This window comes from Bufo bufo, chromosome 5, assembly GCF_905171765.1.
Source record: "Bufo bufo chromosome 5, aBufBuf1.1, whole genome shotgun sequence".
In the NCBI taxonomy this organism is placed as follows: Eukaryota; Metazoa; Chordata; class Amphibia; order Anura; family Bufonidae; genus Bufo; species Bufo bufo.
In genome coordinates, this window is record NC_053393.1 from 472,932,112 (window position 1) to 472,957,938 (window position 25,827).

The 25,827-nt window shown below is 47.6% G+C and overlaps 1 protein-coding gene across 3 annotated transcripts in view; it reads right to left on the reverse strand.

The window, feature by feature from the left end:
* PRKAG2 (protein kinase AMP-activated non-catalytic subunit gamma 2) overlaps positions 1 to 25,827 on the reverse strand; it is a 415,068-nt gene that overhangs the window by 57,908 nt on the left and 331,333 nt on the right. For all 3 annotated transcript variants that reach the window (XM_040434116.1, XM_040434117.1, XM_040434118.1), the window contains one exon: positions 20,930 to 20,981. In XM_040434116.1, coding sequence (XP_040290050.1) covers positions 20,930 to 20,981 — 52 coding nt within the window. The remainder of the gene's footprint in view (positions 1 to 20,929; positions 20,982 to 25,827) is intronic.

The window sequence follows — 25,827 nt, forward strand, 5'->3', positions numbered from 1 at the left end:
ACTGGACGATCCTCGACCCAAAATTAAGGCCCTTACTGGTGCTGACTGCAGCACCATAACCATCAGACGACATCTGAGACTGAAGGGCTTCAAAAACAAAAAACGTCTTCAAAGACCTCGTCTCCTTGAACGCCACAGAACTGCTCGTTTGGACTTTGCAAGAGAGCACCAAACATGGGACATTCAAAGGTGGAAGAAAGTTTTATTCTCTGATGAGAAAAGATTTAACCTTGATGGTCCTGATGGTTTCCAATGTTACTGGCATGACAAGTAGATCCCACCTGAGATGTTTTCTACGCGCTACAGTGGAGGGGGCGCCATAATGGTCTTGGGTGCTTTTTCCGTCAGTGGAACAATGGAGCTTCAGGAAGTGCAGGGGCGTCAAACGGCCGCTGGCTATGTCCAGATGTTGCAGAGAGCATTCCTCATGACTGAGGGCCCTCATCTGTGTGGTAACGACTGGGTATTTCAACAGGACAACGCTACAGTACACAATGCCCGCAGGACAAGGGACTTCTTCCAGGAGAATAACATCACTCTTTTGGCCCATCCTGCATGTTCCCCTGATCTAAATCCAATTGAGAACCTTTGGGGATGGATGGCAAGGGAAGTTTACAAAAATGGACAACAGTTCCAGACAGTAGATGGCCTTTGTGCGGCCGTCTTCACCACTTGGAGAAATATTCCCACTCACCTCATGGAAAGGCTTGCATCAAGCATGCCAAAATGAATTTTTGAAGTGATAAACAATAACGGCGGAGCTACTCATTACTGAGTTCATGTTTGGAGGTTGGATTTCTGTTTTGGGGGGGGGGGGGGGGGTTTAGTTTTTTTTTGGAGGTGTGGGCCTAAACTTTTGATCAGCTGAAAAACAGCCTGTTTCAGTTTATTTGTTGTTTTCATTAAATTGAATGCTCAAAAAAGGTTTTGTCTCACTCCAATTTCTTCTTGTTGCATGTTGAAGCTCTACTTGGAACCTTGTTAAGATCCAGCCATGCTACATATGATTTTTTGCCATTTTTCAAGTGGTCTTAACTTTTGATCAGGACTGTAGATGATGGGAGAGATCTCTGTACTGACCCCCAATATATTTATACAGTTATTAGATTTCCCCTCAGTCGTCTGTTTTCTGAAGTGAATTACCCTAATTTTGATAATTTTTCTGGGTACTGTAGTCCATCCATACCAGTTACTACTTTAGTTGCCCTCCTCTGAACCCTCTCCAGCTCTGCTAGGATATGCCACCAGTGTCAGATAGATGTGGGTCCCACCACACCTCCAGAATGTGGCACCCCCAAAGTGTATGCCATGCATGCTCGGTCACCTCTCATTCACCGCTATGGGACTGCTAGAAATAACAGAGCCAGCGCTCAGCTATTTTCAGAAGTCCCATAGTGGAGAAAGGAGGGTTGCAGCTCTCGCGCAGAGCTCATACCCTTCAATTCGGGCCCAGTTATAGAGATAGAAGTGGGTCCCAGCACCTATCCGACATTGACGGCATATCTTAGCTCTAGGTCATAGAAATACCCCTTTAAGTCTGTCAGCAGTGCGCTCCCCTAGTGGTGACCGCAGGACACAGATACTTACCGAACTATAGAAGAACTTTCTATGGCAAAGAATTGGTAAGACCGTTCTGTTTATCATTTTTTACTAGTATACGGTCTTCAATTTTGGTTTATACCAGTGTTTTTGTATACTTTTGGTGGCGCCTTTGTGCATTATATATTTTAAATAGATTTGCTGTAAAAATTAAGTTTTATGTGATCCCCCTCTATAACGGAGGTATTTTTTGACTGTAGGCAGCCATAATAATATTTAGCTCTATTCCTGTATGAAGGAGACCCATTGATTTCGTAACCAGAACAGTTCAGAGCTGTAGATTTATTACGACGTCCATCACGACAGGACACTGGATCTCTCTGGATAGAAACACGATAGGAACACATTTATGAAAGTCTGCTGCCTTCACCAGAGCTTAGGAATCCAGCAGAACCAGCACAGCAGAGTCTCGTCTTGCATCAGAGGTCACACGGTACTTTTACTTACCGCTTTACTTCCGGCTTGTTGAATGCATTTCTCTTCACTATTCCTGAGTCTGCGCTATTCTCTGCTGTGGCCATATTTCTGCATTTGTTTTTTTTTTCTCTTTTTGATTATTGTTCAGATTTATGGATCCAGTGAAAACAAAATCCCGTTTTCTACAAACAGCACACAATGATGCGGTCTTCCATAGAAGCAATTGTAAGACAATTTCCTAAAACTGGCTCCGTAAAAAAAAAAAAAAAAAAAATCTGCTTCGTTGCATGAAAATCTTCATCCCCTTATTCTGGATGTGCAGCGGTTTTGTGCTGCTTATTATGTGTTTTTCAGCTGATTAAATAAAAAAAATTGAATACAAAATGGAGATTTCTAATAAAGACTATTGTTTTTTCTCTGTAAATCCTACGGAGACCTCTATATCTCCATGGTAACAGACTACAAAGTAACTCTGTGTAGTCTGAACCTTACCTCTGACTGGTGAAGAACCTGAACTGTACATGTATAGATTCCACACCAATAAGCCCTGGGAGTGCACCTATAATCCCAAAATAGAATATACCTCTTAAAAGGAAGGGCCATCTCTCCAACATTTTCTTCATGACACTAAGGGTTTCTTCACATGTTGTGGACGCCTCTGCATTTCAGCCTCGCTTTCCGAAAAAAGCAGGCAAACATGTCATGGCCCTTAGGGTATGTTAACCTGGTTGAATTTCCATATGCGGAAACCACTGCAGGCTAACCACACGCAGGTTAACCCCACTGCCGTGCAATTCGGGCAGTAAATCCACAGCACAATATGAGGGGCACCCATACACGGTTTAAATTATTCAAAGTGGCAGCAACCTGTCAGCACATCACTGTTCAAGCCGAGGTGAAAGGGAATTTTAGAAAGTGATCATACAGAATAAAGGTTTACAAGGCCTGTACTGAAGATGCCATCTTCTGTCCCGTCGCCTGCTCCAACCAGCATTGCCAAACTAAAGAAATAAATCAATTAACTCTCTATATTGCTCAGAGTTTTAGAAGAAAAGGACTGGGCCGGCAACATCTATCGACGTGATATAGGGCTGCAATCCCACCAACTCCATGACTATACTATGGCTTCTGAGGTCTTGCTAATGATCTTGGGCACGGACAGCGTTCTCATCATCCTTCCGGTCAAGTGGAATGAACTGAAGGCCATTTTTACATTGCTCTTTTTAACGGATGTCATTCATTTTATCTTCTCAGTTTACCATGTTGAGGTCTGGATCCAGACTTGAACGGGGGCCGAGTTGCAGTAACCGGACACTACACGGTTTGTGGAGCTCCATCTTGTGTTACTTCTAGAACCGTTGATCGGTGAAGGTACCAGGTTTTGGACCACCACCGATCTGATATTGATGACCTATTCCTAAGGCTAGGTCCATCAAAATTTAGAACCTAGACAACCCCTTAAACAAACAGTAAGGTGTTGACACTTCCAAAATTAGCAAGCCTCGTCACATCATGGCACCTATGTCTGACAGCACCCATAGGTGCAACTGTTCTCCAGCTTCAAATGGAGCACAAAGGCTCACCTGAAAGTCAAGGTATGGCCAGACAGGGCGGCTGTGATGCGGCCACTGTGACCAATAATCACATAGCCTTGCAAGTTGCTGCGGTACTCTACTGGCTCATTAGAAGCGGATTGGTTACTCAGTGGGTGCAGTTCTGCAGGTTACCACGTGGACCAGGCCACGTCGAGTCCGCCCAATCTGGGCTTACTCTCATTAAATAGCCCTGGCCTAATAAAATCTAACTAGCACACCCGAGGGTATATTCACAAGTAGCGGCTGACGTGTATTTTTTTCCTATGTGGTTTAGATATGGTTTTAACAGCACCTTAACTGCTACATGTGAATAATCCCTAACCAAGCCCAAAGGCTCCTTCACTTGAGCAAAGTGCATAAGAAATCATGTTCCCAACAGATCCACCACATTCATGTACTATACTCATGCATGACCAAATCATAGACTTGTGAAGACATGCAGGACATGATACGTGCCTGCAATTATTGCTAAGTGAACAAAAACCTCATTTCTGAGCAAATCCATCTGCCATGAGCACCTTGAGCCTCAAATTCATATTAACCATTTAAAAGTGCCATTAATCCAGCAAGAAGTACTGCATTTAGGCAGAAAGATGACATCATATAAAATAACTTGTAACTCCAAGAAATAAATGTCATCGCTCTCACCATCCAAGATCTTAAATTAACCTGGACATAAGGTCCCCTCCCGCTAAAGATAGTTGTTGGCCGAACACTCTTCCTACTGACATCATTTTGTACTGGGAAGAGGGAAACAAGCTGCTGTCAGACCCCTCTTATCTACTGCAGGAAAATAAGGAACAGGAATGTTGGAATCCAACATGCCCGATCCTTTTTTTTTGCCAAATAACATCTGCCATTCAAGGGGGTTACTGTCCTTTTAGATCACACACACCTCAACACTGAAATTGCAACACCAAGAAGGACAAGCCGTAAGATTATGCAAATGGAGGAAGTAGCAGGTGTCACTAGGATCTGCTGATGATCATAATTTCAAGCACCTAGCTCCAATCTGTGGCATGTGGGAGAGGCATAAAAGCCAGAATGATTTTTTTTTTGCCACATGAAACCTCAAATCAGATCAAGTTGTGTGAGATGATTGTGCAAGGTTGTTCATCAACGTGCCATTTATCGACTATCATTGTGCACAGCAAGATGTCAATGGAGGCTGGAATGGAGGTCTGTCCTCTTCAGTGATAAGTCCCACTTTTGCCTTTGATGCAATGATAGCAGAGATTGGTCTTCAGACCACATGGGCAACCCCATGAAGAGGCCTCCATAAGGGAACGTCACACCAGTCCTACTCCAGGAATGTTGGTGTAAAATGGCAAAATTATGGTAGCTGGATTCCTCTAGTCTTAATTTCAGGTACACCAACAGCTTGGCATGACAGTGGTACAGCAATTTTTCCAAAGTGTCCCAGTTTTTCAACAGGAATACATCAGGCCACATGTTGCTTAAGTTACTGTAAGCAACCTGCATGGCCTAAACGTGCTACCACGGCCTGCAACATCTACAGACTTATCTCCCATCAAGCACATTTGGGATGTCACTGGTCAGCAGAGGTCACAATAACGCCTGCACAAGCGTCATAGGCCATTTTACTCCCTGGAAAAAGTCTAAGGCGTACCGATACGCCTTAGACTTTTCGCTGCCATTCATAAGTGCAGTGAGCGCTGTGAACGGCACAGGCAGCGCAGCGATGCTGCTGCTGCCTGAAACAACCAATAACAAGGCTCCTTACAGTAAGGAGCTTTGTTATTGGTCAGTTTGAGCGGGCTGCCGGAGCTTATGGCAAACCGCTTTGACGTGAGGAAGGAGGCGCGCGATCCTCACTCGCGGGGTAAGTGGGCTTGTTGTGAAATATAGTGGGGTCCCGGATCTGAGCGCCTTGTTTTCCTCTCTAATGATGAGTCTGAAGCGCTCAGCAGAACGCTGTCTCTCCTCCCTGCTGAGCGTGGTAGTGAAGACGGCCTCAATAGAAGGTCTAGGGGACCGTCTTCACTACCGCGCTCAGCAGTGAGGAAAAGTGGCTGAGCGCTTCAGACTCCTGCTTATGGAGGTCAGCGGGGGTCCCAGCGCTGGACATGCCAACAGGAGACCTCCATACAACCTCCATAACTGACAGACCTGTCACCTGTAGACCTCTATGTCACCTGTCAGCTTTCTTATGAATCCATCAAGGATTCATTGCAGCATGTTCCATCAGACGCTGAACTAGAGATATTGGGTGCTATAGGGATTTCTTCTGTAATGTGGCGCTGCATGGCGGTACATGGTGCTACAAGGACTGCATGTGGCCATTTGCAGCCTCCAGGACATACAGTCCCTCTGCCAAGCGCATGAAGTCTTCGCTCTAAGACTGTATAATCAATAACCACAGCGGTGGTGGAAATTTTGTGGCATGAGATAGGGCAACCTGGTCATGGAAGACAAACTCCCCTTTATAGCAAGAACAACTCCCAGTATCCTTATTTCACTTCTTTGGGAGTTACAAGAACAGCTGAGCAAGTGTGCATGCTGGGAGTTGTAGTTTCACAGCAGCGCTGGAGTGCCAAAGGTTGCTGCACCCTAGATCAGTGGTCATCACTGCGTGATGACATCATCCAGATCCACAACATGTGACTGTGGCGGTGCGATGCATGTGTCCGAGTCTTCGCTTGTGCCCTTGGCAGCAGCATGCACTACCACCCACTGTGCCTGTGTCCAGCTCCGCCAGTGCCTCAGGTCTCTTCAGAGTCTACCAACAGCCCCGGTGGCACGACATACCCACCTGAGAGCTCATCTACAAAGACGCAACTTTGGTGGGCAGCAATGGCCATGTGATGGATGGCAAACCCCAGTGACCAGCGGCACAGAAACAGAAACTAATACCGTGCCTAATGCCTCTTGGATATGACCATATGGCTTTTTCAGTATTTTTCGGTCCACAAAAAATACGGGTGATGTCCGTGTGCATTCTGTTTTTTGCGGAACGGAACATCTTGTTCCTAATAGAAAAGTACTTTCCTTGTCCGTTATGCGGACAATAATAGGACATGTTCTATCTTTGAACGGAACGGAAAAACGGAAATACAGAAACAGAAGGCATACGGAGTACCTTCCGTTTTTTTTGCGGATCCATTGAAATGAATGGTACCGTATACGGAAAGCAAGAAACGGAACGGAATAATACTGAGGCATGTGCTGACAGATTCCCTTTAAAGGGGCTGTCCAAGATAAGTAAAAATCTCAGACAAGCCCCCTACTTGCCGAAAATAAAAAGATAATTTAATACACTTTAGCAAAAACGCGTGGACACTAAAAATCAGCTTAAAAAGCGAAAAGCGTGCCCAGCAACATGCCGACATGGTTGTCAGCTGCTCGGCACCATCCACTGCTGTATACTGCTAAGACTCTGATCCGGCCAGCAGCTGGAGTGCTGCCACAGTGTTTCAGCAGTGTCCTTCATACCTAATAAATTAAACAGGCAGCGTTCAGCGGGAGCACTTTACGTGCATGACTATGGGGATCTCTGCTTCATAATGCGGCCTCTTCTATTCCACCGATTACACATAAAAGCCTACTATTTATGTGCCTATTATCCCCGGCAGAGGATTTATGTATATTGACGAGTCCATAACTAAGACTGCATTTTCACCTAAGTCAGCGCAACACGAGCGAGGACGCTCCAGGCGTTCCCTGGACGTGAATCCGCACCGGCATATTGATGAGCTGCATTGCGCACCTATAGCCATTAATGAAATAAGACATTCGGCGTTCACTAGGGCACAGACTCCTCTTAGGGAACATCAGGCAGAATTTAAAGGGACAAGACTTAGAGGGATCTTCCGCAGGCTAGGCCATCAATATCAGATTGGCGGGGGTTAACATCCGGTTTGACGCTACAGCGGTGATGTGTCACCCATGCGTCATTTCACTAGGTCACATGACTAGATGTTGACACAGGGAGATCCGGGATCTGAATCCGCACCAGTGGATACGGATTCTCCGCACATGAATCCTGAACTTGTGCGTGTACCCTAAAGGGAACCTCCTTACCTGCGCTTCAGTCTACCTATGTAATCTTCCAGCACAGACGGGGGTCACATGCACAGATACAGCCGACGACTGGCTGCAGCGGCTTGGGGACATGTCACCTCTGTGACCAGTCATTGACTGCGGTGGCGCAGGTGATCCCAGTGCATGGAGGAGGTTTATAGGTGCGAGTCAAAGCAAAGTAAAGAAAGAGTTGGACCGACAGAGCGTCAGGGGTGGGTTAGTACGCTTCCCTTGACGGGTCCTGCTTTTTTTTTCAAAATATCATTTTTATTATTTTTAACAATGTTTAGGTTGAAACAGAAAAGCAAAACTATTATGGATACAGCAGGAAATCTGAGACCGCGAACAAGTCCGAGATGGCTGATAACACAGTCATAGTCCGATTTATGAATACAGGGGCGGATTGGGAACTTAAAGGGGTATTCCCATCACAGACAATGGGGGCATATCGCTAGGATATGCCCCCCCACTGTCCGATAGGTGCAGGTCCCATCAGCGATGTGGAATACATCTTTTAGTATTGCTGCCTAATTTTTTATTAGACCATTTTTATTGGACATTCCCTTTAACTAAGGGCTTAAAGGGGTTATCCCATCTTAGACACTAGGGGAGATTGATCAAACTGGTATAAAGTAGAACTGACTTAGTTGCCCATAGCAACCAGATTCAAACTTATTTTCGATTTTCCAAAAGAGCTCTGAAAAATGGAATCTGATTGGTTGCCATGGGAACTAGTCCAGTTTTCCTTTACACCAGTTTTGATAAATCTCCCCCACTGGGTCTCAAGTACAAAGACTTGACAAGAAGGGGAAGCGTTGCCCTTAGCAACAACAAAAATAATTATCAAACCCACTCTGGTTGCTACAGGCAACGCCGATGCTTTCTATCTGCACCAGTTCTTTAGCGTGCCATCTCCACTCCCTGCGCCCATATAAACACCCCTTATACACAGATGCCCTCCACAAGTGGTTATTGTCCTCTGGCACTCCTTGTCTTCAGCGAAGGATTTTACACCTTCATTAGAGAATTCTGGGGGCCTTCCTTCAACGTTTCTAAGCCCAGGAGCGCTGGGTTTTCTTTAATTACCAAAAAACCCTCCCGAGCATTTTAGAGACACTTAATAAAATCTCATTCAAACGAGCAAGAAAGCATTTACCGCTCTTAGCAGTAAGTGTGCCGACATGTCTGGACGCGAGCCCCGGATACTGCATTTACCTATAGCAGGGATCAGCAACCTCCGGCACTCCAGCTGTTCAGAAACTACAACTCCCAGAATGCTTCACTCACTTCTATGGGAGTTAGAAGAGCACGTACTTTGCAGGCTGGGAGTTGTAGTGCCGGAGGTTGCTGATCTCCGACTATAGAGTTCTAGGACACCAGCAAAACTGCTCAACCAGGCACAACGGGGGTCATTTATCAAGCCCATTCTGGCATTAAAAAATTACAAACCTTAGGTTTGGGCCCTTTAAATGCCATTTGCGCAAAAATGACTGTGCAAGTGTGTGGCCGACAGATTTATCTTCTTTAATGTCAGCTTTCTGGGGTGCAGGACTGAAATCTCCACCAGCTAGGAGATTCTGGGCAGACAGACTGCCGGGGGATGGCTAGTGTACGCCGCGGCGCACCTTCTGGAGGCACAGGGGGATAGCATGACCAGCGCAGAAAACACCGGTCTTTAGAAATGGCCCCCAGTGCCTTGTAGGATCACCTCAACTGAATGTAATGATACCTTTCACTTGCAGAGCCGCTGTTGCATTCTGGACACTAATTACTTTTATTCCATATATAAATGAGCAGTTAAGTGCACTGAAGGCGGGCCCCAGTCACTCTGTGCACCCATGCTCCCCCTGCTTCCTCTAGTAATCTCGCCTGGCCCTGTCAGTCAAGAGGAAGAAGGAGGAAGCAGGTTAAATAAATGCCATCGATCCAAAATAAGACGCCTCGCAAGTGAAGACAAAAACACTACGAAATTGCCTGTTTGTACTGCGTTTCAGAATTCCTATAAACGTACAGCTAACATCTAGAGGTTGAATCGTTTTGCCTAAAAATAAAAATAAAAAAATATAAAATCTGGTTGCTCTGGACAACTAAGCCAGTTCTACTTTACACCCGTTTGATAAATCAAATTGATCCTGGGGGTTTTCCAGGTTGCATTAACATCCTTCCTTATGAAGGTAGCTGTAATTTCGGTATTTATCTCCTGTTCTGCGCTGTGGTCACATGACCATGTCCATGCAGCTCTTTTCTATTTCCTGTGATGTCATGTCCAGGGGCGTGTCAAAGCGTCTACACGGGCAGTGATGGGGGAGTGTATGTAACTGGGTGGGAGGAGCTATAAAATAACTAGGCATTGCTGTTAGGGGCAGTGACAGGAGAGTATGTAAATGAGAGGGAGGAGCTATACACTAGATGGACATTGTTAGGGGCAGAGTAAGGAGAAGTGCATCATGGGTTTGGTTGGATGCAGCAACAGGAAGTGCTACATACAGGATGGAAACAAACCAGAGGGATTGGTTGACATGGTGAAAATGGGTCAGAGGAGTTTACATTGAAAAAAAGCATGGGACTGATGTAAGCAACTACATGAGCAGATCTGTTAAAAACCATAGTACATTTCAGAAGACCCCTTTAAGAGGTTCATGATAATGTCATTAATACCACAGTCAGCATCTGACATGGTGCCAGCTCAGCTCTCACTGCAGCAGAGGATGAAGGAAATAGGGCACGCTTATGGTACTCGCCCTCATTTTACAGACACTCCTGACACAAGGCCCAAAAGTGTCAGCCCTACAACTACAGCATTGTACAGCGAGGCAGAAGGAAAGCAGCGCATGGAAAGGAGACGCCCGGTCATACACAGCAACCAGACATCCGTGGACACAGGGCATTGCCTCAGGTAGGTGTCTAATCCACAAGGCTCCTGACACACAAATTGTATCTGTCTTTACCACTAAGAAAACACCAGAATAACCACATACTTTTTTTTTTCTTTTCTTTTTCTTTTGGGGGGGGGGGGGGGGGGGGGGGGATCACCTGCGTTTTCTACGGACTCTATAGATGGTGTAAGCTTAGACTGTCTATCTCTGCTCCTATCACAGGGGCTCAGGCTGGAGGATAAACGTGACACAGGGACGGACACTTCTGTCTAGCTCCACTTCTATACTAGAGATGAGCAAATCGATTTGTCTCATCAACCACAGTTCTGCTTCCACGAGTTCGAGGTGTCCCCGAAGCTGAAGGCGCTCCCCCTGCCGCTTCACTGACCGGGTCGGACATCTTGACCGGCCCTGACAATCTTGTGCCCGCTGCAGTAGCGGTGCAAGTACAGAGGCCCTGCTTCTGATGCAAAAGCAGCAACTGTGTATGCGCCAGGTAGTTGCACAGGAACAGTCGCTGCTTCAGAAGCGGAAGCAGGGCCTCTGTACTTGCTTCTCTACTCAGAGCAGCTGGGCAGTAACAATATTGTAAGGGCCGGTCGAGATGAAGCGGCAGGGGGAGCGCCTTCAGCTTCGGGGACACTACTCTCGCAAGAGCAGAACTTTGGTAGATGAGACAAATCACTTCGCTCATCACCGCGCTATACTAATTATTGGTTATTGGGTATTGACTTAGGCCTCATGCACACGACCGTATTTTGTTTCCGTGTCCGATCCGTTTTTTTTGCGGATAGCATGCGGACCCATTCATTTCAATGGGTCCGCAAAAAACAGTGTGCTGTCCACATCAGTATGTCTGTTCCATTGCTCTGCAAAAAAAAATAGTGCATGTCCTAATTTTTTCTAGTTTGCGGACAAGGATAGGCATTATTACAATGGATCCGCAAAAAAAAAAACGGATGCCATACGGAACGTCATCCTTTTTTTTGCAGATCCGCAATTTGCGGACCGCAAAACACATACGGTCGTGTGCATGTAGTCTTAGTGTGAGACAAAATTTTGCACGAGAACTGTAGCACAGTATTAATGCCAAATGGCGCATCTTAGCCCACACTCCCTTTCCCACAAAGCTCTGCCCCTTCCTGCTGAGCCTTGTCTCCTTTTTGAGCAATTCACAAAAAAATATTTAAAAAATAAAAAATTATTAGAAACCCTAGCTGCACCAAAATTTTGTCACAGCTGTTTTTCCCTATAGAAAAGACTATGTGAAAATGCCTGAAAAAAAAAAAAAAACCTCCAAGAGCTCCAGCATACTGTGCTTTTTTAAATGAAGACGGAGAATTTTTTTTTTTTTAAATCCTCATTTTGCATAGACCTTCAGTTAAGTTGGTGGTGTTTTTACTGTAAAACATACCACTAAAAATGCAGAAGTGCAGAAAAATGCCCTGAAACCTATATGTGACTATGGAGGGGCTCTGCATGGTATATGACGGAATTGCACTCCTAGCAATTGTCTATTACTGCGGCAGCCGCATACCTACAGCTTAAAGGCCAAATGATCATGGAAAATGTGCCATCACAGGATGTGTACTAACAGTGCCCAGATGCCCCCAGCCTGTTCAGCACCCGCGCATATAGCGCCGATATGATGATATCACCCTGGCAGAGCTGTCAAATAACGTACAGAGTACACAATGAATGAGAGGTGCCTGTCTGCACGGTACAGCATGCGTCATGAAGCTAAAATAGCAGTGACATTTCCCTACTTTACTTCCTATGTCACCCCGTAAGCAGCCGGAGCAGAACTCCCCGAAGGCTGAACGACTGCTGGCGTTTCCAGCTTTGTCGATGACGTCACTGCACGAGATGCAGTTTAGACAAGTTGGCCACTAAGTCTCGGCCGCAGGTGATTGGGGCGGTGGAGAGGGGCGCTGTGCATTATTCTTCTACCCGCCACAGACTGGATGAAACTAAAACCGCCATGTCATCTCGCCTGCAGGATCCTCGGCACAGGAATGTCTGACGTATGGCGTTATGCCGAGATACTTGCCTCATGCTCCCCTCTGCTGAAGTGTCACATTCAAATACAGATGTAGCAGAGCCGAACTTCTCATTTAACTCTTTGAGAGCCGCTTCATGTGTAAATAGAGGATTATTAAGATACCGTAGTTGGTTTCCTCTCCCTGATATAGTGACATAACGGTGCTACATCTGACAAACTGAAGCGGTTCATACAAAAGGGCGCTGTGATCACACCCGGCAGTAAAGAACGCTACATGCTGTGAAACTTTTTCCATCAACACATGGCAGCTCGGCAGCACCCATTATAGGTCACTGGGGTCTGTCGAACATTGTTGGGGTCTGTCGGGGCCGCAAAAGACTAGGACAGCACACTGTATGTCCATACCGAGTCCCCGCAAGAAAGATAAACATGTCCTATTCTTGTCTGTGTTGCAGACAGGAATAGGGCTTTCTTCTAGACGAGATAAAAAAAAGGCGCCATGTAGTGCTGGTCGAGCACCAAAATGCTCGGGTGCTCGAGTAGAACACCTCGGGGATGCTCGGGTGCTCTACCGAGCACAATGGAAGTCAATGGGAGAACCCGAGCATTAAACCAGGCGCCCCCTGCTCTGAAGAGGGGATGGTGTCTGGTTCACAGGAAAAGGTCAGAAATTGATGGAAACACCACTGAAATGGTTCGGGAACAGCATGGGGAGGATGTCTGGATGCATCTTGGACTCCCAGGTCGCTGCTGGGAACGATGTTGTCCGAGTAGTACGCCACTTTTACAGACTGACAATAATACGCACAAAACCGAAGATAAAATCGATTTTAGGGGAAAAACTGTTAGGAAACATTCTTTCCTGTATATTTACTTGTATATAAAGTGCAAGTGCTGCCAAAAATTACAGGTAAGAGGCACTCCGATACAACCTGTATATCACATAAAGGAGGGCCTCATTCACATTGTGGTACAATTGTTCAGGTAGTGGGACTCCTGCACTCATAAAGCCTATGCACTAAGTGACAGGGCTGCCAAAAATTACAAGGAACCGGCACTCCAATACACCCTTTATTACACATAAAGGAGGGCATCATACACACCCTTGAAAAATTTGGATTGATGGCCTGCTGGTGACCCTCAAAAACATTAGGAGCGAGGGCCTGCTGCCCATCTAAAAATTTTGGAGTGAGGGTCTACTGCTGAGCTGACCCTCTAAAAACATGAGGATGATGATTGATGATTGGAGGAGGAGGAGAAGGATGATGATTGATGATTGGAGGAAGAGGAAGAGGAAGAGGAAGAGGAAGAGGGAGGAGGAAGAGGGAGGAGGAGGAGGAGGAAGGAGGAGGAGGAGGAGGAGGAGGAGGAGGAGGATGTGAGATTGAACCATATACCCTTTTTTGTGGTGGAAGGGGTGCATGGGAATACAGTGTATTCAATACACTATAAAAGCCACATTTAGAGTGCCTTTATGTCCAGCCGCTTTCCTCTGGTGGAGTAGAGAAGTCAGGGGCAATCCAGGCCTTCATTTTTATAAGAGTTGACCGGTCAGCATTTTCAGTTGACAGGCAGGTGCACTTATCAGTTATTATGCCCCCAGCAGCAATAAATCTACTCTGACAAAACGCTGGCTGCAGGGCAGGCCAGCACCTCCAAGGCGTAGAGCGCCAGTTCATGCCACGTGTCCAGCTTGGACACTCAGTAGTTGTAAGGCACTGAGGGATCACTGAGGACGCTGACACGGTCTGCTATGTACTCCTTCACCATCTTCCAAAAGGTTTCCCTCCTTGTGACACTAGGCTGCACATCAGGTTAAGGGTGCTGGCGGGGTGTCATAAAACTGTCCCAGGCCTTGGAGAGCGTTGCCCTGCCTCTGTTGGTACTGCTGTGTGTTCCCCTCATCTCCCCTCTTTAGTTGGCCAAGGAACTACGGACTCTGCCGCCAGCGTTGTCAGCTGAAAATTTTTGGAGCAGTTTTTCCACAAGGACCTTCTGGTATTGCACCATTTTGCTAGGGATCGACAGATATTGATTTTTTAGGGCAGATACCGATACCGATAATTTGTGAACTTTCAGGCCGATAGCCGATCATTTATACCGATATTCTGGGAATTTTCATTTAAAAAAAAAAAAAAAAAAAAAAAAATTCCTACACAATTCTGCTGAAAATTTATGTTTATTGTTAACGTGTATTTTTTATTTTTTTTTGTAAATCTTTCTTTCATTTATACTTAATATTTATTTTTTTTCTAATTTTTTTTTTTTACTAACTTTTAGCCCCCTTAGGGACTAGAACCCTTGTCCTATTCACCCTGATAGAGCTCTATCAGGGTGAATAGGATCTCACACTATCCCTGCTGCTCTGTGCTTTGTGCACACAGCAGCATGGAGCTGAACATGGCAGCCAAGGCTTCAGTAGCGTCCTGGCTGCCATGGTAACCGATCGGAGCCCCAGGCTTACACAGCTGGGGCTCCAATCGGAGGAGCAGGGGAGAGGGGATCCTGTGGCCACTGCCACCAATGATTAATACTGGGGCGGGGGCTTGGGTGGGGGGCCCACTGCGCCACCAACGTTTTTAATACTGGAATGGGGGTGGGGGGGCGCACTGCGCCACTAATGATTCATACTGGGGGGCTTGGGGGGGCGCACTGCGCCACCAATGAAGATAAGTCTTTCATTAATTCATATACAGGAGGCGGGAGCTGGCTGCAGAATCACATAGCCGGCTCCCGACCTCTATGAGCGGTACCTGCGATCCGCGGCACCTAAAAGGTTAACTACCACAGATCGCAGCTACCGCTCATAGAGGTCGGGAGCCGGCTATGTGATTCTGCAGCCAGCTCCCGCCTCCTGTATATGAATTAATGAAAGACTTATCTTCATTGGTGGAGCGGTAGTCACAGTCCCTCCCCTTCTTTTGTCCTCTCTCCTCTAATTGGCGGCAGCAGCAGCACAGGGGGAGGGAGACACTGCTTCCTTCTCCCCTGTGCTGCTGAGGGAACACAGAGAGCGCTGACAGCAGCGCGTTCTGTGTTCCCAATACGTTATCGGAATATCGGCAAAATAGATGCAGATACTGATAACTGTCAAAATCCTGAATATCGGCCGATAATATCGGTAAAACCGATAATTGGTCGATCCCTACTCTCCACCACAGGAATGAGAGATGAGAAGTTCTCTTTGTAGCGGGGGTCGAGAAGGGTGAACAACCAGTAATCGGTGTTAGTCAAAATGTGTATAATGCGTGGGTCACGGGAAAGGCAGCGTAACAAAGTCAGCCATGTGTGCAAGAGTCCCAACAGACAAGACTTCGCTGTCCTCATCAGGAGGATGACTCTCAATCTCCTCATCCTCTTCTGCCCACCCACGCTGAATAGATGGAATAAAACATCCATGGGTACTACCCTCTGTAGCAGAGGCAACAGTCTCCTGCTCCTCCTCATCATCATCCAATTCATGCTGAGAAGACGAACAGAGGGTCGTCTGGCTATCACCCTGTGTACATTCTTCCCTTATTTCCACTCTTCCACATGCAAAGCGTCCGCCTTAATTGTGAGCAGCGAGCATTTGAGTAGACACAGAAGTAGGATGGTTACGCTGATAATAGCGTTATCGCCGCTCACCATCTGTGTTGATTCCTCAAAGATCCATAAAACATCAATGCCCACTCGTCGCTTGTGAAGAGCGGAAGTTGACCGGAAAGGAGACAACCATGTTACAGCTGGTATTCCACTACTGCCCTCTGCTGCTCACAAAGCCTGGCCAACATGTGGAACGTGGAGTTCCAGAGCGTGCTCACGTTGCACAACAGTCGGTGAGCTGGCAATTGCTGCAGCGTTGCCAGACCGGCGGAAGCTATCGATGACTTGCGGAAATGGGCACACACATGGCGCACCTTTACTAGTAGCTTAGGCAAATTGGGGTAGGTTTTGAGAAACCGCTGAACCACTAGGTTGAACACGTGGGCATGGGATGTGTGTGAGCTTGCCGAGCTCCAAAGCCGCCACCAAGTTACGGCTATTATCAGACACAACCATGCCTGGTTGTAGGTTGAGTGGCAAGAGCCACAGCTCAGTCTGGTCCCTTATACCCTGCCACAGCTCTACGGCTGATGGAAGTATGGCCCGCAATCCTTGGCGTCGGTAGCACTTGTGCCATCACTGGGAACGACTCGCTCCCGGCCTCCACGAAGTTCACCCAGTGTGCAGTCAAGAAAATGTAGCGTCCTTGGCCAAAAGCACTTGTCCATGTGTCAGTCGTTAAGTGGACCTTCCCAATAACTGCATTGGTCAGGGCACGGGTGATGTTACGGGACACATGCTGGTGCAAGGCTGGGACTTCACACCGTGAAAAATATTGGCTGCAGAAAGCCTCAGTGTCCACAAGTCTGTGGGTGGGTGGCTGGGTAGTTGCGCTTTCGTTCAAAGGCCTGGGGTATAGACATCTGTACGCTGAGCTGGGACACAGAAGTGTACACAGAAGTGTATGTGCTAGCTGATGGTGCTTGCGATGGTCCAGGTGCATGGCGGGAGGCATCCAGGCCTGCGGCTTGGACAGGGGATTGGCCAGCACATAACACAGGGAAAGAGGAGGTAGTGGTGTGACCTGCTGACACTGGTTGTGGACCCAGGCGTTCGGCCCACCTATTAGGATGCTTTGATGCCATGTGGCGGATCATGCTGGTGGTTGCTAGTGTTCACGCCCCTGCTCATTTTGGTACGGCACAGGTTGCAAATGACAATTCTTTTATCGTCCGCACTTTCCTCAAAAAAGCGCCAGACTGTGGAACACCTACCCCTTGGCAAGGGAGATTGCCGCAAGGGGGTGCTCCGGGGAACAGTTGAGGGCCTGTTTGGTGGGGCCCGCCTTCTCCCTTTTGCCACCCCACTGCCTCTTCCAGCCTGTTGCGGTGCTGAGGATGCCTCCCCCTCTGTACTGATGTCCTTGCCACCTTCCCAGGTTGGGTCAGTGACTTCATCGTTCCAGCAGCTCCTCTTCCACTTACTCACTCTGGTCATCCTCCTGACTTGTTGACCCTAATAACCTCAGTTATTGACAACTGTATCTCATCCTCATCATGAACCTCTTGAGACACTAATTGCGGTTGACTTATCGGCAACTGTGTCTCATCATCATCATCCACCTCGTGACACACTAATTGTGGGGTCATTTGTTTGCCAAGATGCTCCATGGAGGGTGGAAGGAGTATCAGGGTGAGGATTCTGTTGATGAGACTCTTGGCTACCGAGACTGGACTTTTTGGACGACAGGGTGGTGCTTAACCGACTGGAAGCATTATCTGCTGCAATCCAACCGACCACCTGGTTGCACTGGTCTGACTTAGAGAGTGGTGTTCTGCGCCTCCCTGCAAACTGGGACATGAAGCTAGGTATCGTGGATGAGTGTGTTTCTTGTGCTCTGGCAGCAGGCACAGCTACACCGGACCCAGGGCCACGGCCTCTGCGTGCACCATCAGCAGCACAGCCACTTCCCCGTCCCTTACTGCTCACCTTGCGCATATTAAATGGTATATATGCTTGCAACTATGTCACACGTACAGTAGCGCAGGTTTTGTAAGTGTATGCGCAAATAAAGTACGCAGAATGTCAGATATTTAGGATGCGCTCATGTTAAACAGGAGGTATAGCGCAAGTAATGTCACCGTCACCACCGCCTAATAAAAAATTACACTGAATTAATGTCACTGATATTTCAGATACACAAACTTTATACAGGAGATGTAGCGCAGGTAATGTAATGTAATGTAACGAGGACACAGTTTACAGAAACCATAGAATATCATTATAAAAATTGTCGCGCGAGTTTGGTGCGACATCAATGTCGCAGTGTAGCCCTAGTCTTATTCATAATCTCCTGCGCTCTCACCTTCTCTCCTAGACAGAAAGGGAAAAAACTCGGTATTAGGCTACATGCACATGACCGTATGTGTTTTGCGTCACGCAAATTGCGGATCCACCAAAAAAAAAAACGGATGACGTTCCGTATGGCAGTTTTTTTTTTTGTGGATCCATTGTAATAATGCCTATCCTTGTCCGCAAACTAGAAAAAATAGGACATGCACTATTTTTTTAGCGGGGCAACGGAACGGACATACTGACGCGGACAGCACACGGTGTGCTGTCCGCGGTTTTTGCGGACCCATTGAAATGAATGGGTCCATATCCTATCTGCAAAAAAAAACTGGACGGACACGGAAACAAACAACGTTCGTGTGCATGAGGCCTTAGACTGTCAGTCATCAGCAGGTGGCAGGGAGAGAAGGACTTCATGAATGACCAGGACTCTTCTTAGGTGGCCGGGACTCTTTTCCAGGCCCAGTCTGCAATGATTGTGATGTTGGTTCTCGGCAACCACTTACTTTTAACTTATAAATGACCGACCGCTGAAATCAACCCGCCTGTCTCTACTTTTTATACTGGCATTAGTATGGGCAGCATAAAGGTGATGACAGGTTCCCTTTAAGGAAAATACAACCAGATCCGTTCATAACGGATGCAGACGTTGTATTATCAGAATGGAAGCGGTTTTTGCTGATCCAGGACGGAGCCAACAAAAACGCTAGTGTGAAAGTAGCCTAACTTGCTTTTTCACCCGTAGCTGTATAGGGCAGAGTTTGGGAATATAAATGTCTGATCAGGTAACGGATACATCATGTAGGCTTTCCAACTATAGATATTTCATGCCGTAAATGCTACATCATTGGGGAGTCACAGCTGGTACGAGGGGGCTGCTCAGTCCTCCATTCCCATGGATGCACAGTCACTTTCCATTATACTGAAAGGGAGATAAGGAAACATCTTCATGCAGCATGGTCCACTGCCCACCTGTATACTGGCATCACGTCCACTGCCCACCTGTATACTGGCACCACTGCCCACCTGTATACTGGCACCACCTCCACTGCCCACCTGTATACTGGCATCACCTCCACTGCCCACCTGTAGACTGGCATCACTGCCCACCTGTAGACTGGCATCACCTCCACTGCACACCTGTAGACTGGCATCATCTCCACTGCACACCTGTAGACTGGCCTCACCTCCACTGCACACCTGTATACTGGCACCACTGCCCACCTGTATACTGGCACCACCTCCACTGCCCACCTGTATACTGGCATCACTGCCCACCTGTAGACTGGCATCACCTCCACTGCCCACCTGTAGACTGGCATCACCTCCACTGCCCACCTGTAGACTGGCATAACCTCCACTGCACACCTGTAGACTGGCATCACCTCCACTGCACACCTGTAGACTGGCATCACCTCCACTGCACACCTGTAGACTGGCATCACCTCCACTGCACACCTGTAGACTGGCATCACCTCCACTGCACACCTGTAGATTGGCATCACCTCCACTGCACACCTGTAGACTGGCATCACCTCCACTGCACACCTGTAGACTGGCATCACCTCCACTGCACACCTGTAGACTGGCATCACCTCCACTGCACACCTGTAGACTGGCATCACCTCCACTGCACACCTGTAGATTGGCATTACCTCCACTGCACACCTGTAGACTGGCATCACCTCCACTGCACACCTGTAGACTGGCATCACCTCCACTGCACACCTGTAGACTGGCATCTCCTCCACTGCACACCTGTAGACTGGCATCACCTCCACTGCACACCTGTAGACTGGCATCACCTCCACTGCACACCTGTAGACTGGTATCACCTCCACTGCACACCTGTAGACTGGCATCACCTCCACTGCACACCTGTAGACTGGCATCACCTCCACTGCACACCTGTAGACTGGCATCACCTCCACTGCACACCTGTAGACTGGCATCACCTCCACTGCACACCTGTAGACTGCCATCACCTCCACTGCACACCTGTATACTGGCATCTCCTCCACTGCACACCTGTAGACTGGCATCACGTCCACTGCACACCTGTATACGGCAGCTCTGTATAGCAGAATATTTGGCCATCTGCTCTGCACCCACAGCACTACATGGCATCTGGACTAGGAGGGATGAGGTTTTTTAATAATTCTATTTTCTGATCAGTGCACAGATCTCCGATTTGAACTGAGCTGCATCTATGGGAGCGACCCTCTAGTGACAGGTGGGGAGTTATCAGATGGCCCCACACACTATGGGCCACCAAGGCTGCAATTACAGGGGATCCTGGGAGCAGTACTGAGGCCATTCACCCTGTGATCTACAGGCCCCTGGATCTGAATGCTGTTATTACACATCCTCGCTGCAGGGCCTCCTGCAATCCTATAGGAACACACTAGGGCCGGTACTAGGACCCAGCAGCTGCTGCCCCAGAGCAGATCCATCAGGCTGAGAGCCGGCGATGACAGGCTGCAGCAGCCAGGTGAGGCGCACAGGAATGGGGAGGCTCCTACCTTCATCGTCCAGCTCCAGTTTCTCCAGCATGCCTTCAGCGGTGCCTTGAGCCTGTGTGGGGAGAAGGCAGAGAGAGGGGGTGAGCAGTCATACAGGAGCCGCCGCACCAAGTCTACTCTCCCTCTACACACAGGACAGCCCTGTCTGGACGGGGGCGGGGCCTCCTGTTCCCACGTTGACGCTTATAGGGCTGTCAAGGGAATAGAACTCTGATTGGTTGGCGGCATAAACTGCGTTGACCAATGGATGGGAGAGCTGATCGATGCCACGCCCATTTTCTGCAGCGCACAAACAAGAGCCGCTGCCGGCTGTTACTATGGGGACCTGGTGGGGGTCATTCTCTAAGCTGTGATCTCGTCGTATGGCGGCTCCACCCTGGGGTGTCGGCTGTCAGTGCCCCTGCCATGTGTGCCTGCTGTCACCTGGCACTGTGAAGGAGCTTTGTGTCACTGCACAGGTTTATTCCTTGGGTTGCAGCAGAAAGCCGCACTGCACAGAGATAACTGATTACTTCTGTGGAAAATCGCATTATTTTACAAAGCAGTTTTCTTTCACGGTTTTTTAACCTCTTTGAAGAAGTTACTTCTGCCATCAGAGGATTGTACGACAAGAATGGCGCAGCATGCAATGCTTTTCTTGCTGTCTAAAGACGCACACAACACTAAGTCTCTGTGCAGACTATGGCGGTACATGGTGGGGGACTTTCCAAGGGCATAGATGGCTTATTGCAATACTGACCCACTGTGCTTTCCTATACAGTATGAAAAAGGTAGACCGCCCCAATGGAGGCCGGAAGGACGCTGTCTTGGCCTCTGGTGGGTAAATGAAGCCCCTGGTTATGTTTGACATAGAGGCTGTAAGCTTTTCCCAGAGAATACACCCAACACAGGGTTAAATGTTTTCTGCACCGTGCTACGTTCTGTTCACATCTGTGTTGTGGTTTTTGTCAAAAATGGAAACCGTAAAAGAGAGCCTGACACGCTACCGGCGACCGACAGACCGCACTGACCTACCAGGGATCTGTCGGGTTCCAGTGTTGTGTCGGCATGAATCTGTAATGGAGGCTCCAGATGCAAATGTGAACATAGCCTTAAGGCCTCTTTCAGACGGGCCGTTGCGGGAAAAGGTGCGGGTGCGTTGCGGGAACATGCACGATTTTTTCGCGCGAGTGCAAAACATTGTAATGCGTTTTGCACTCACGTGAAAAAAATCGCGGATGTTTGGTACCCAAACCCGAACTTCTTCACAGACGTTCGGGCTTGGGATCGGTGTTCTGTAGATTGTATTATTTTCCCTTATAACATGGTTATAAGGGAAAATAATAGCATTCTGAATACAGAATGCATAGTAAAATAGCGCTGGAGGGGTTAAAAAAAAATAATAATTTAACTCACCTTAGTCCACTTGATCGCGCAGTCGGCATCTCCTTCTGTCTTCATCTTAGCTGATTGTAGGAACAGGACCTGTGGTGACGTCACTCCGGTCATCACATGATCTTTTACCATGGTGATGGATCATGTGATGACCGGAGTGACGTCACCACAGGTCCTATTGCTGCACACAGCTAAGATGAAGACAGAAGGAGATGCCGACTGCGCGATCAAGTGGACTAAGGTGAGTTAAATTATTATTATTATTTTTTAACCCCTCCAGCGCTATTGTACTATGCATTCTGTATTCAGAATGCTATCATTTCCCCTTATAACCATGTTATAAGGGAAAATAATAATGATCGGGTCTCCATCCCGATCGTCTCCTAGCAACCGTGCATGAAAATCGCACCGCATCCACACTTGCTTGCGGATGCTTGCGATTTTCACGCAGGCCCATTTACTTCTATGGGGCCTGCGTTGCGTGAAAAACGCAGAATATAGAGCATGCTGCGATTTTCACGCAAACGCACAAGTGATGCGCGAAAATCACCGCTCATGTGAACAGCCCCATTGAAATGAATTCAGTGCGGGTGAAATGCGTTCAACTCACGCATCGCATCCGCGCGGAATACTCGCCCGTGTGAAAGGGGCCTAAGGAGGACCTCTCACCCCTCCTGACATGTCTGTTATAATAGCTTCATGCATTCCCCATATACTAACAATTCTGGAGCATCTATTCTTATGGCTCTATGTTGTGCCATTCCTGTATTATCTCTACTAGAAGTTATGAATGAATTGCCAGCAGTCTGCAGTAAGGGTACAGAGGGGTGTTACCAGTTGGGGGTGTGTCCCTGCACAGTCTGACTCTATCCAATCAGTGCTGCCATTTTCAGACTGTGCATGTAACCCCCCCCCCCCCCCCAACTGGTTACCTCCCCTCTGTACCCTTACTGCATTTAATGATTTTTTAGCTCAAAATGAGTACAATGCAATAATAAAAAATAAAAAAAAGTGTCTAACTTCTAGCAAGAAGCACCAAATATTGCATAGTGCATGCCTGCTATAACACGTGCTTTATAAATATGAAAGCAGCCCCTAACCACTGCATAGCCATTACAGTTTAAGCCCACAGTTTAGTAAAGGGGTTTTCCGGTTTGTTTCCGCATCCTTTAAAATAAATATTCATGAAGGCAGCTGTAATTTTGTGATGTATTTCTGTTACCTTTATTGCTCCTATCTTCCGTTCTGGGCTGTGGTCACATGACCATGTCCATGCGGCTCTGCAATGTTATGTCCGTGGGCATGTCAAAGCAGAAACAGGGCAGGTTTTAGGGGAGTGTCTATGTAACTATCTGGGTGGGAGAAGCTATAGACTAGCTGGGCGTTGTTATGGGCGCTGCTGGAGCTGTGGTGGAGAAAGGAGAAGTGCATCATGGGTTTGGTTGGATACAGCAACAGGAAGTTCTACATACAGGATGGACACCAACCTGAAGCTGTCACAAACTTACCTTTCCGGGCTCCAGCGGCGCGATTTCTGTCTTCAGCGCGGCCGAGTCGGGAGAGACACGCTGCTAAGCCACTTCCCCTGGTGACGTAACAGCATCCTTAGCAACAGAAGGCAATGCTCTGTTTCTCCCCACAGCGGGCGTGTGCTGGAGAAGACTAGCAGTGGGCTCTATTCCTGTGCGCTAGTGTTTGTGACTAATGGAGCGCCGAGTCATGACCTATCAGATTCTGATCCTGGAACTCTGTGTTCTCCGTAAACCCCTTCCTGGCCTTATACTAGTGCCACTGATAGTGTGTCAGAGACAATCTGTGTTTCTGGTTCCTGTGCTTATTGGATTGCTCATTTCTCTGACCCCGGCTTGTCTTCTGACCAATCTCTGTATCTCATTTGGTTCTGCATAGCCTGTTTAGTTCTGACCCATTTATTTACGACCCTGTTTTAGTGTTGTTTTGTCTCTTGGTGTTTGTCTCAGCAAGTAAGTGGCACAGGGACTGTCGACCAGTTGCGGTCTTGCTACCTAGGGCTTGTACTACAAGTAGATAGGAAAAGCAGGCTGGTGTGGCTTACAGTCTGGCTTTGTTCACATTGCACTAGTTGTCCTGCTATGCGGTTGTGTGGAAGCTTGGCTGTGAGATGGATTACATCACCTTCAGACCTTGTTCACACCATAGTTAGCGTAGTGGTAGGACCCTTTGCCATGCTGAGTGACCGTGACGTGGTGCATGATGGGCTCCGATATTTTCCTGACAGGAATATATTGGCGAAAGTCTCAGCTTTTAATATCTGAATTTATGACTAGCTAGTATAGTCAGTGGCATATCCGTTTGGTGCATTTTTTCTGTGATTTATATGGGTTCTAGGTCAGGGCTCATTTTCCATGTCTGTCCCTACCTACAGGCGTTACACAACCAGAGTGATTGGGTCAGGAGAGTCTAAATTGAAAAAAAAAAAAAAGAGTGGGGAAGATGTACACAAAATAGGCACCTACATGAACATATCTGTTAAAAACCATGGTAATCCTGGAAAACCCCTTTAAAGAGCACCACGTTAACTTGCAAGAACGGTTCACAGTTCAAATTTTTGGTCACACTGATTCCTCTGAACCATTATATTTGCAGGAGGAGGGTTACTACAAACTCTGGTTACGATGTAGTGTCCCACTGGAAGAGCCACCTTGTCTTCCTTCTCCTCTCGCGCACGTTGTCTCCCTGTCTCAGTATAGCCTTTGTCCAGCCCTTTGGCAGCTATTCCTAAATACATTGCTGAATTGCTCCTTGTCTAGCAGCAGTCTCTCTGACATTCGAGCCTCTGCATCTCTCTCCAGAGTGTCTCCTCCTGGGGCTTTCTATTCCAAGTCCCATCTCCCTCTCTCTGACCATCTCGCACTGCAGTGTCTCGGGCCTCACTCCTCCTCAGACTTCTATGGCTCTCACTCTGCCCCAGCCACCAGCATGCTCCTCAGTAGCCGGCAAGGATCAGACCTCCACTCAGTCTTTCAGCAGGCCCCTTGACTCTCATATGCTCACTGCACATACTCCCCAACAAGATGAACCTCCATCCCACCAATAACTGCTGCTGAGGTGCCACACTATGGACCGTTAAGGCACCTGGACAATATGGCCTTCTGGCTGACACCTCCTCCTTCTGCAGGATAACATTGTGGAACTCCATTCCTGGTATCATCAACTAGCATAGGAAATTGCAACAAGGTTCAGGCACCAGTTTGCCAGCTATTATTGTGGGCGCTAGGCAGTGCCTGGAGTACATAAGATGCCAAGACATCAAACAGCGCACTTTAAAATAATATTGCAATATTAAAGGAATTTTCCAGTTTGTTAACCACTTCCAGACCGGGCCATTTACCCTCTTCCTGACCAGGCCTAATTTTCCAAATCTGACATGTGTCACTTTATCTGGTAATAACTTTGGAACACTTTTACTTATCCAAGTCATTCAGAGAATGACACATTGTACTTCATGTTAATGGTAAATTTGAGTCAATATGTTTTACCTTTAT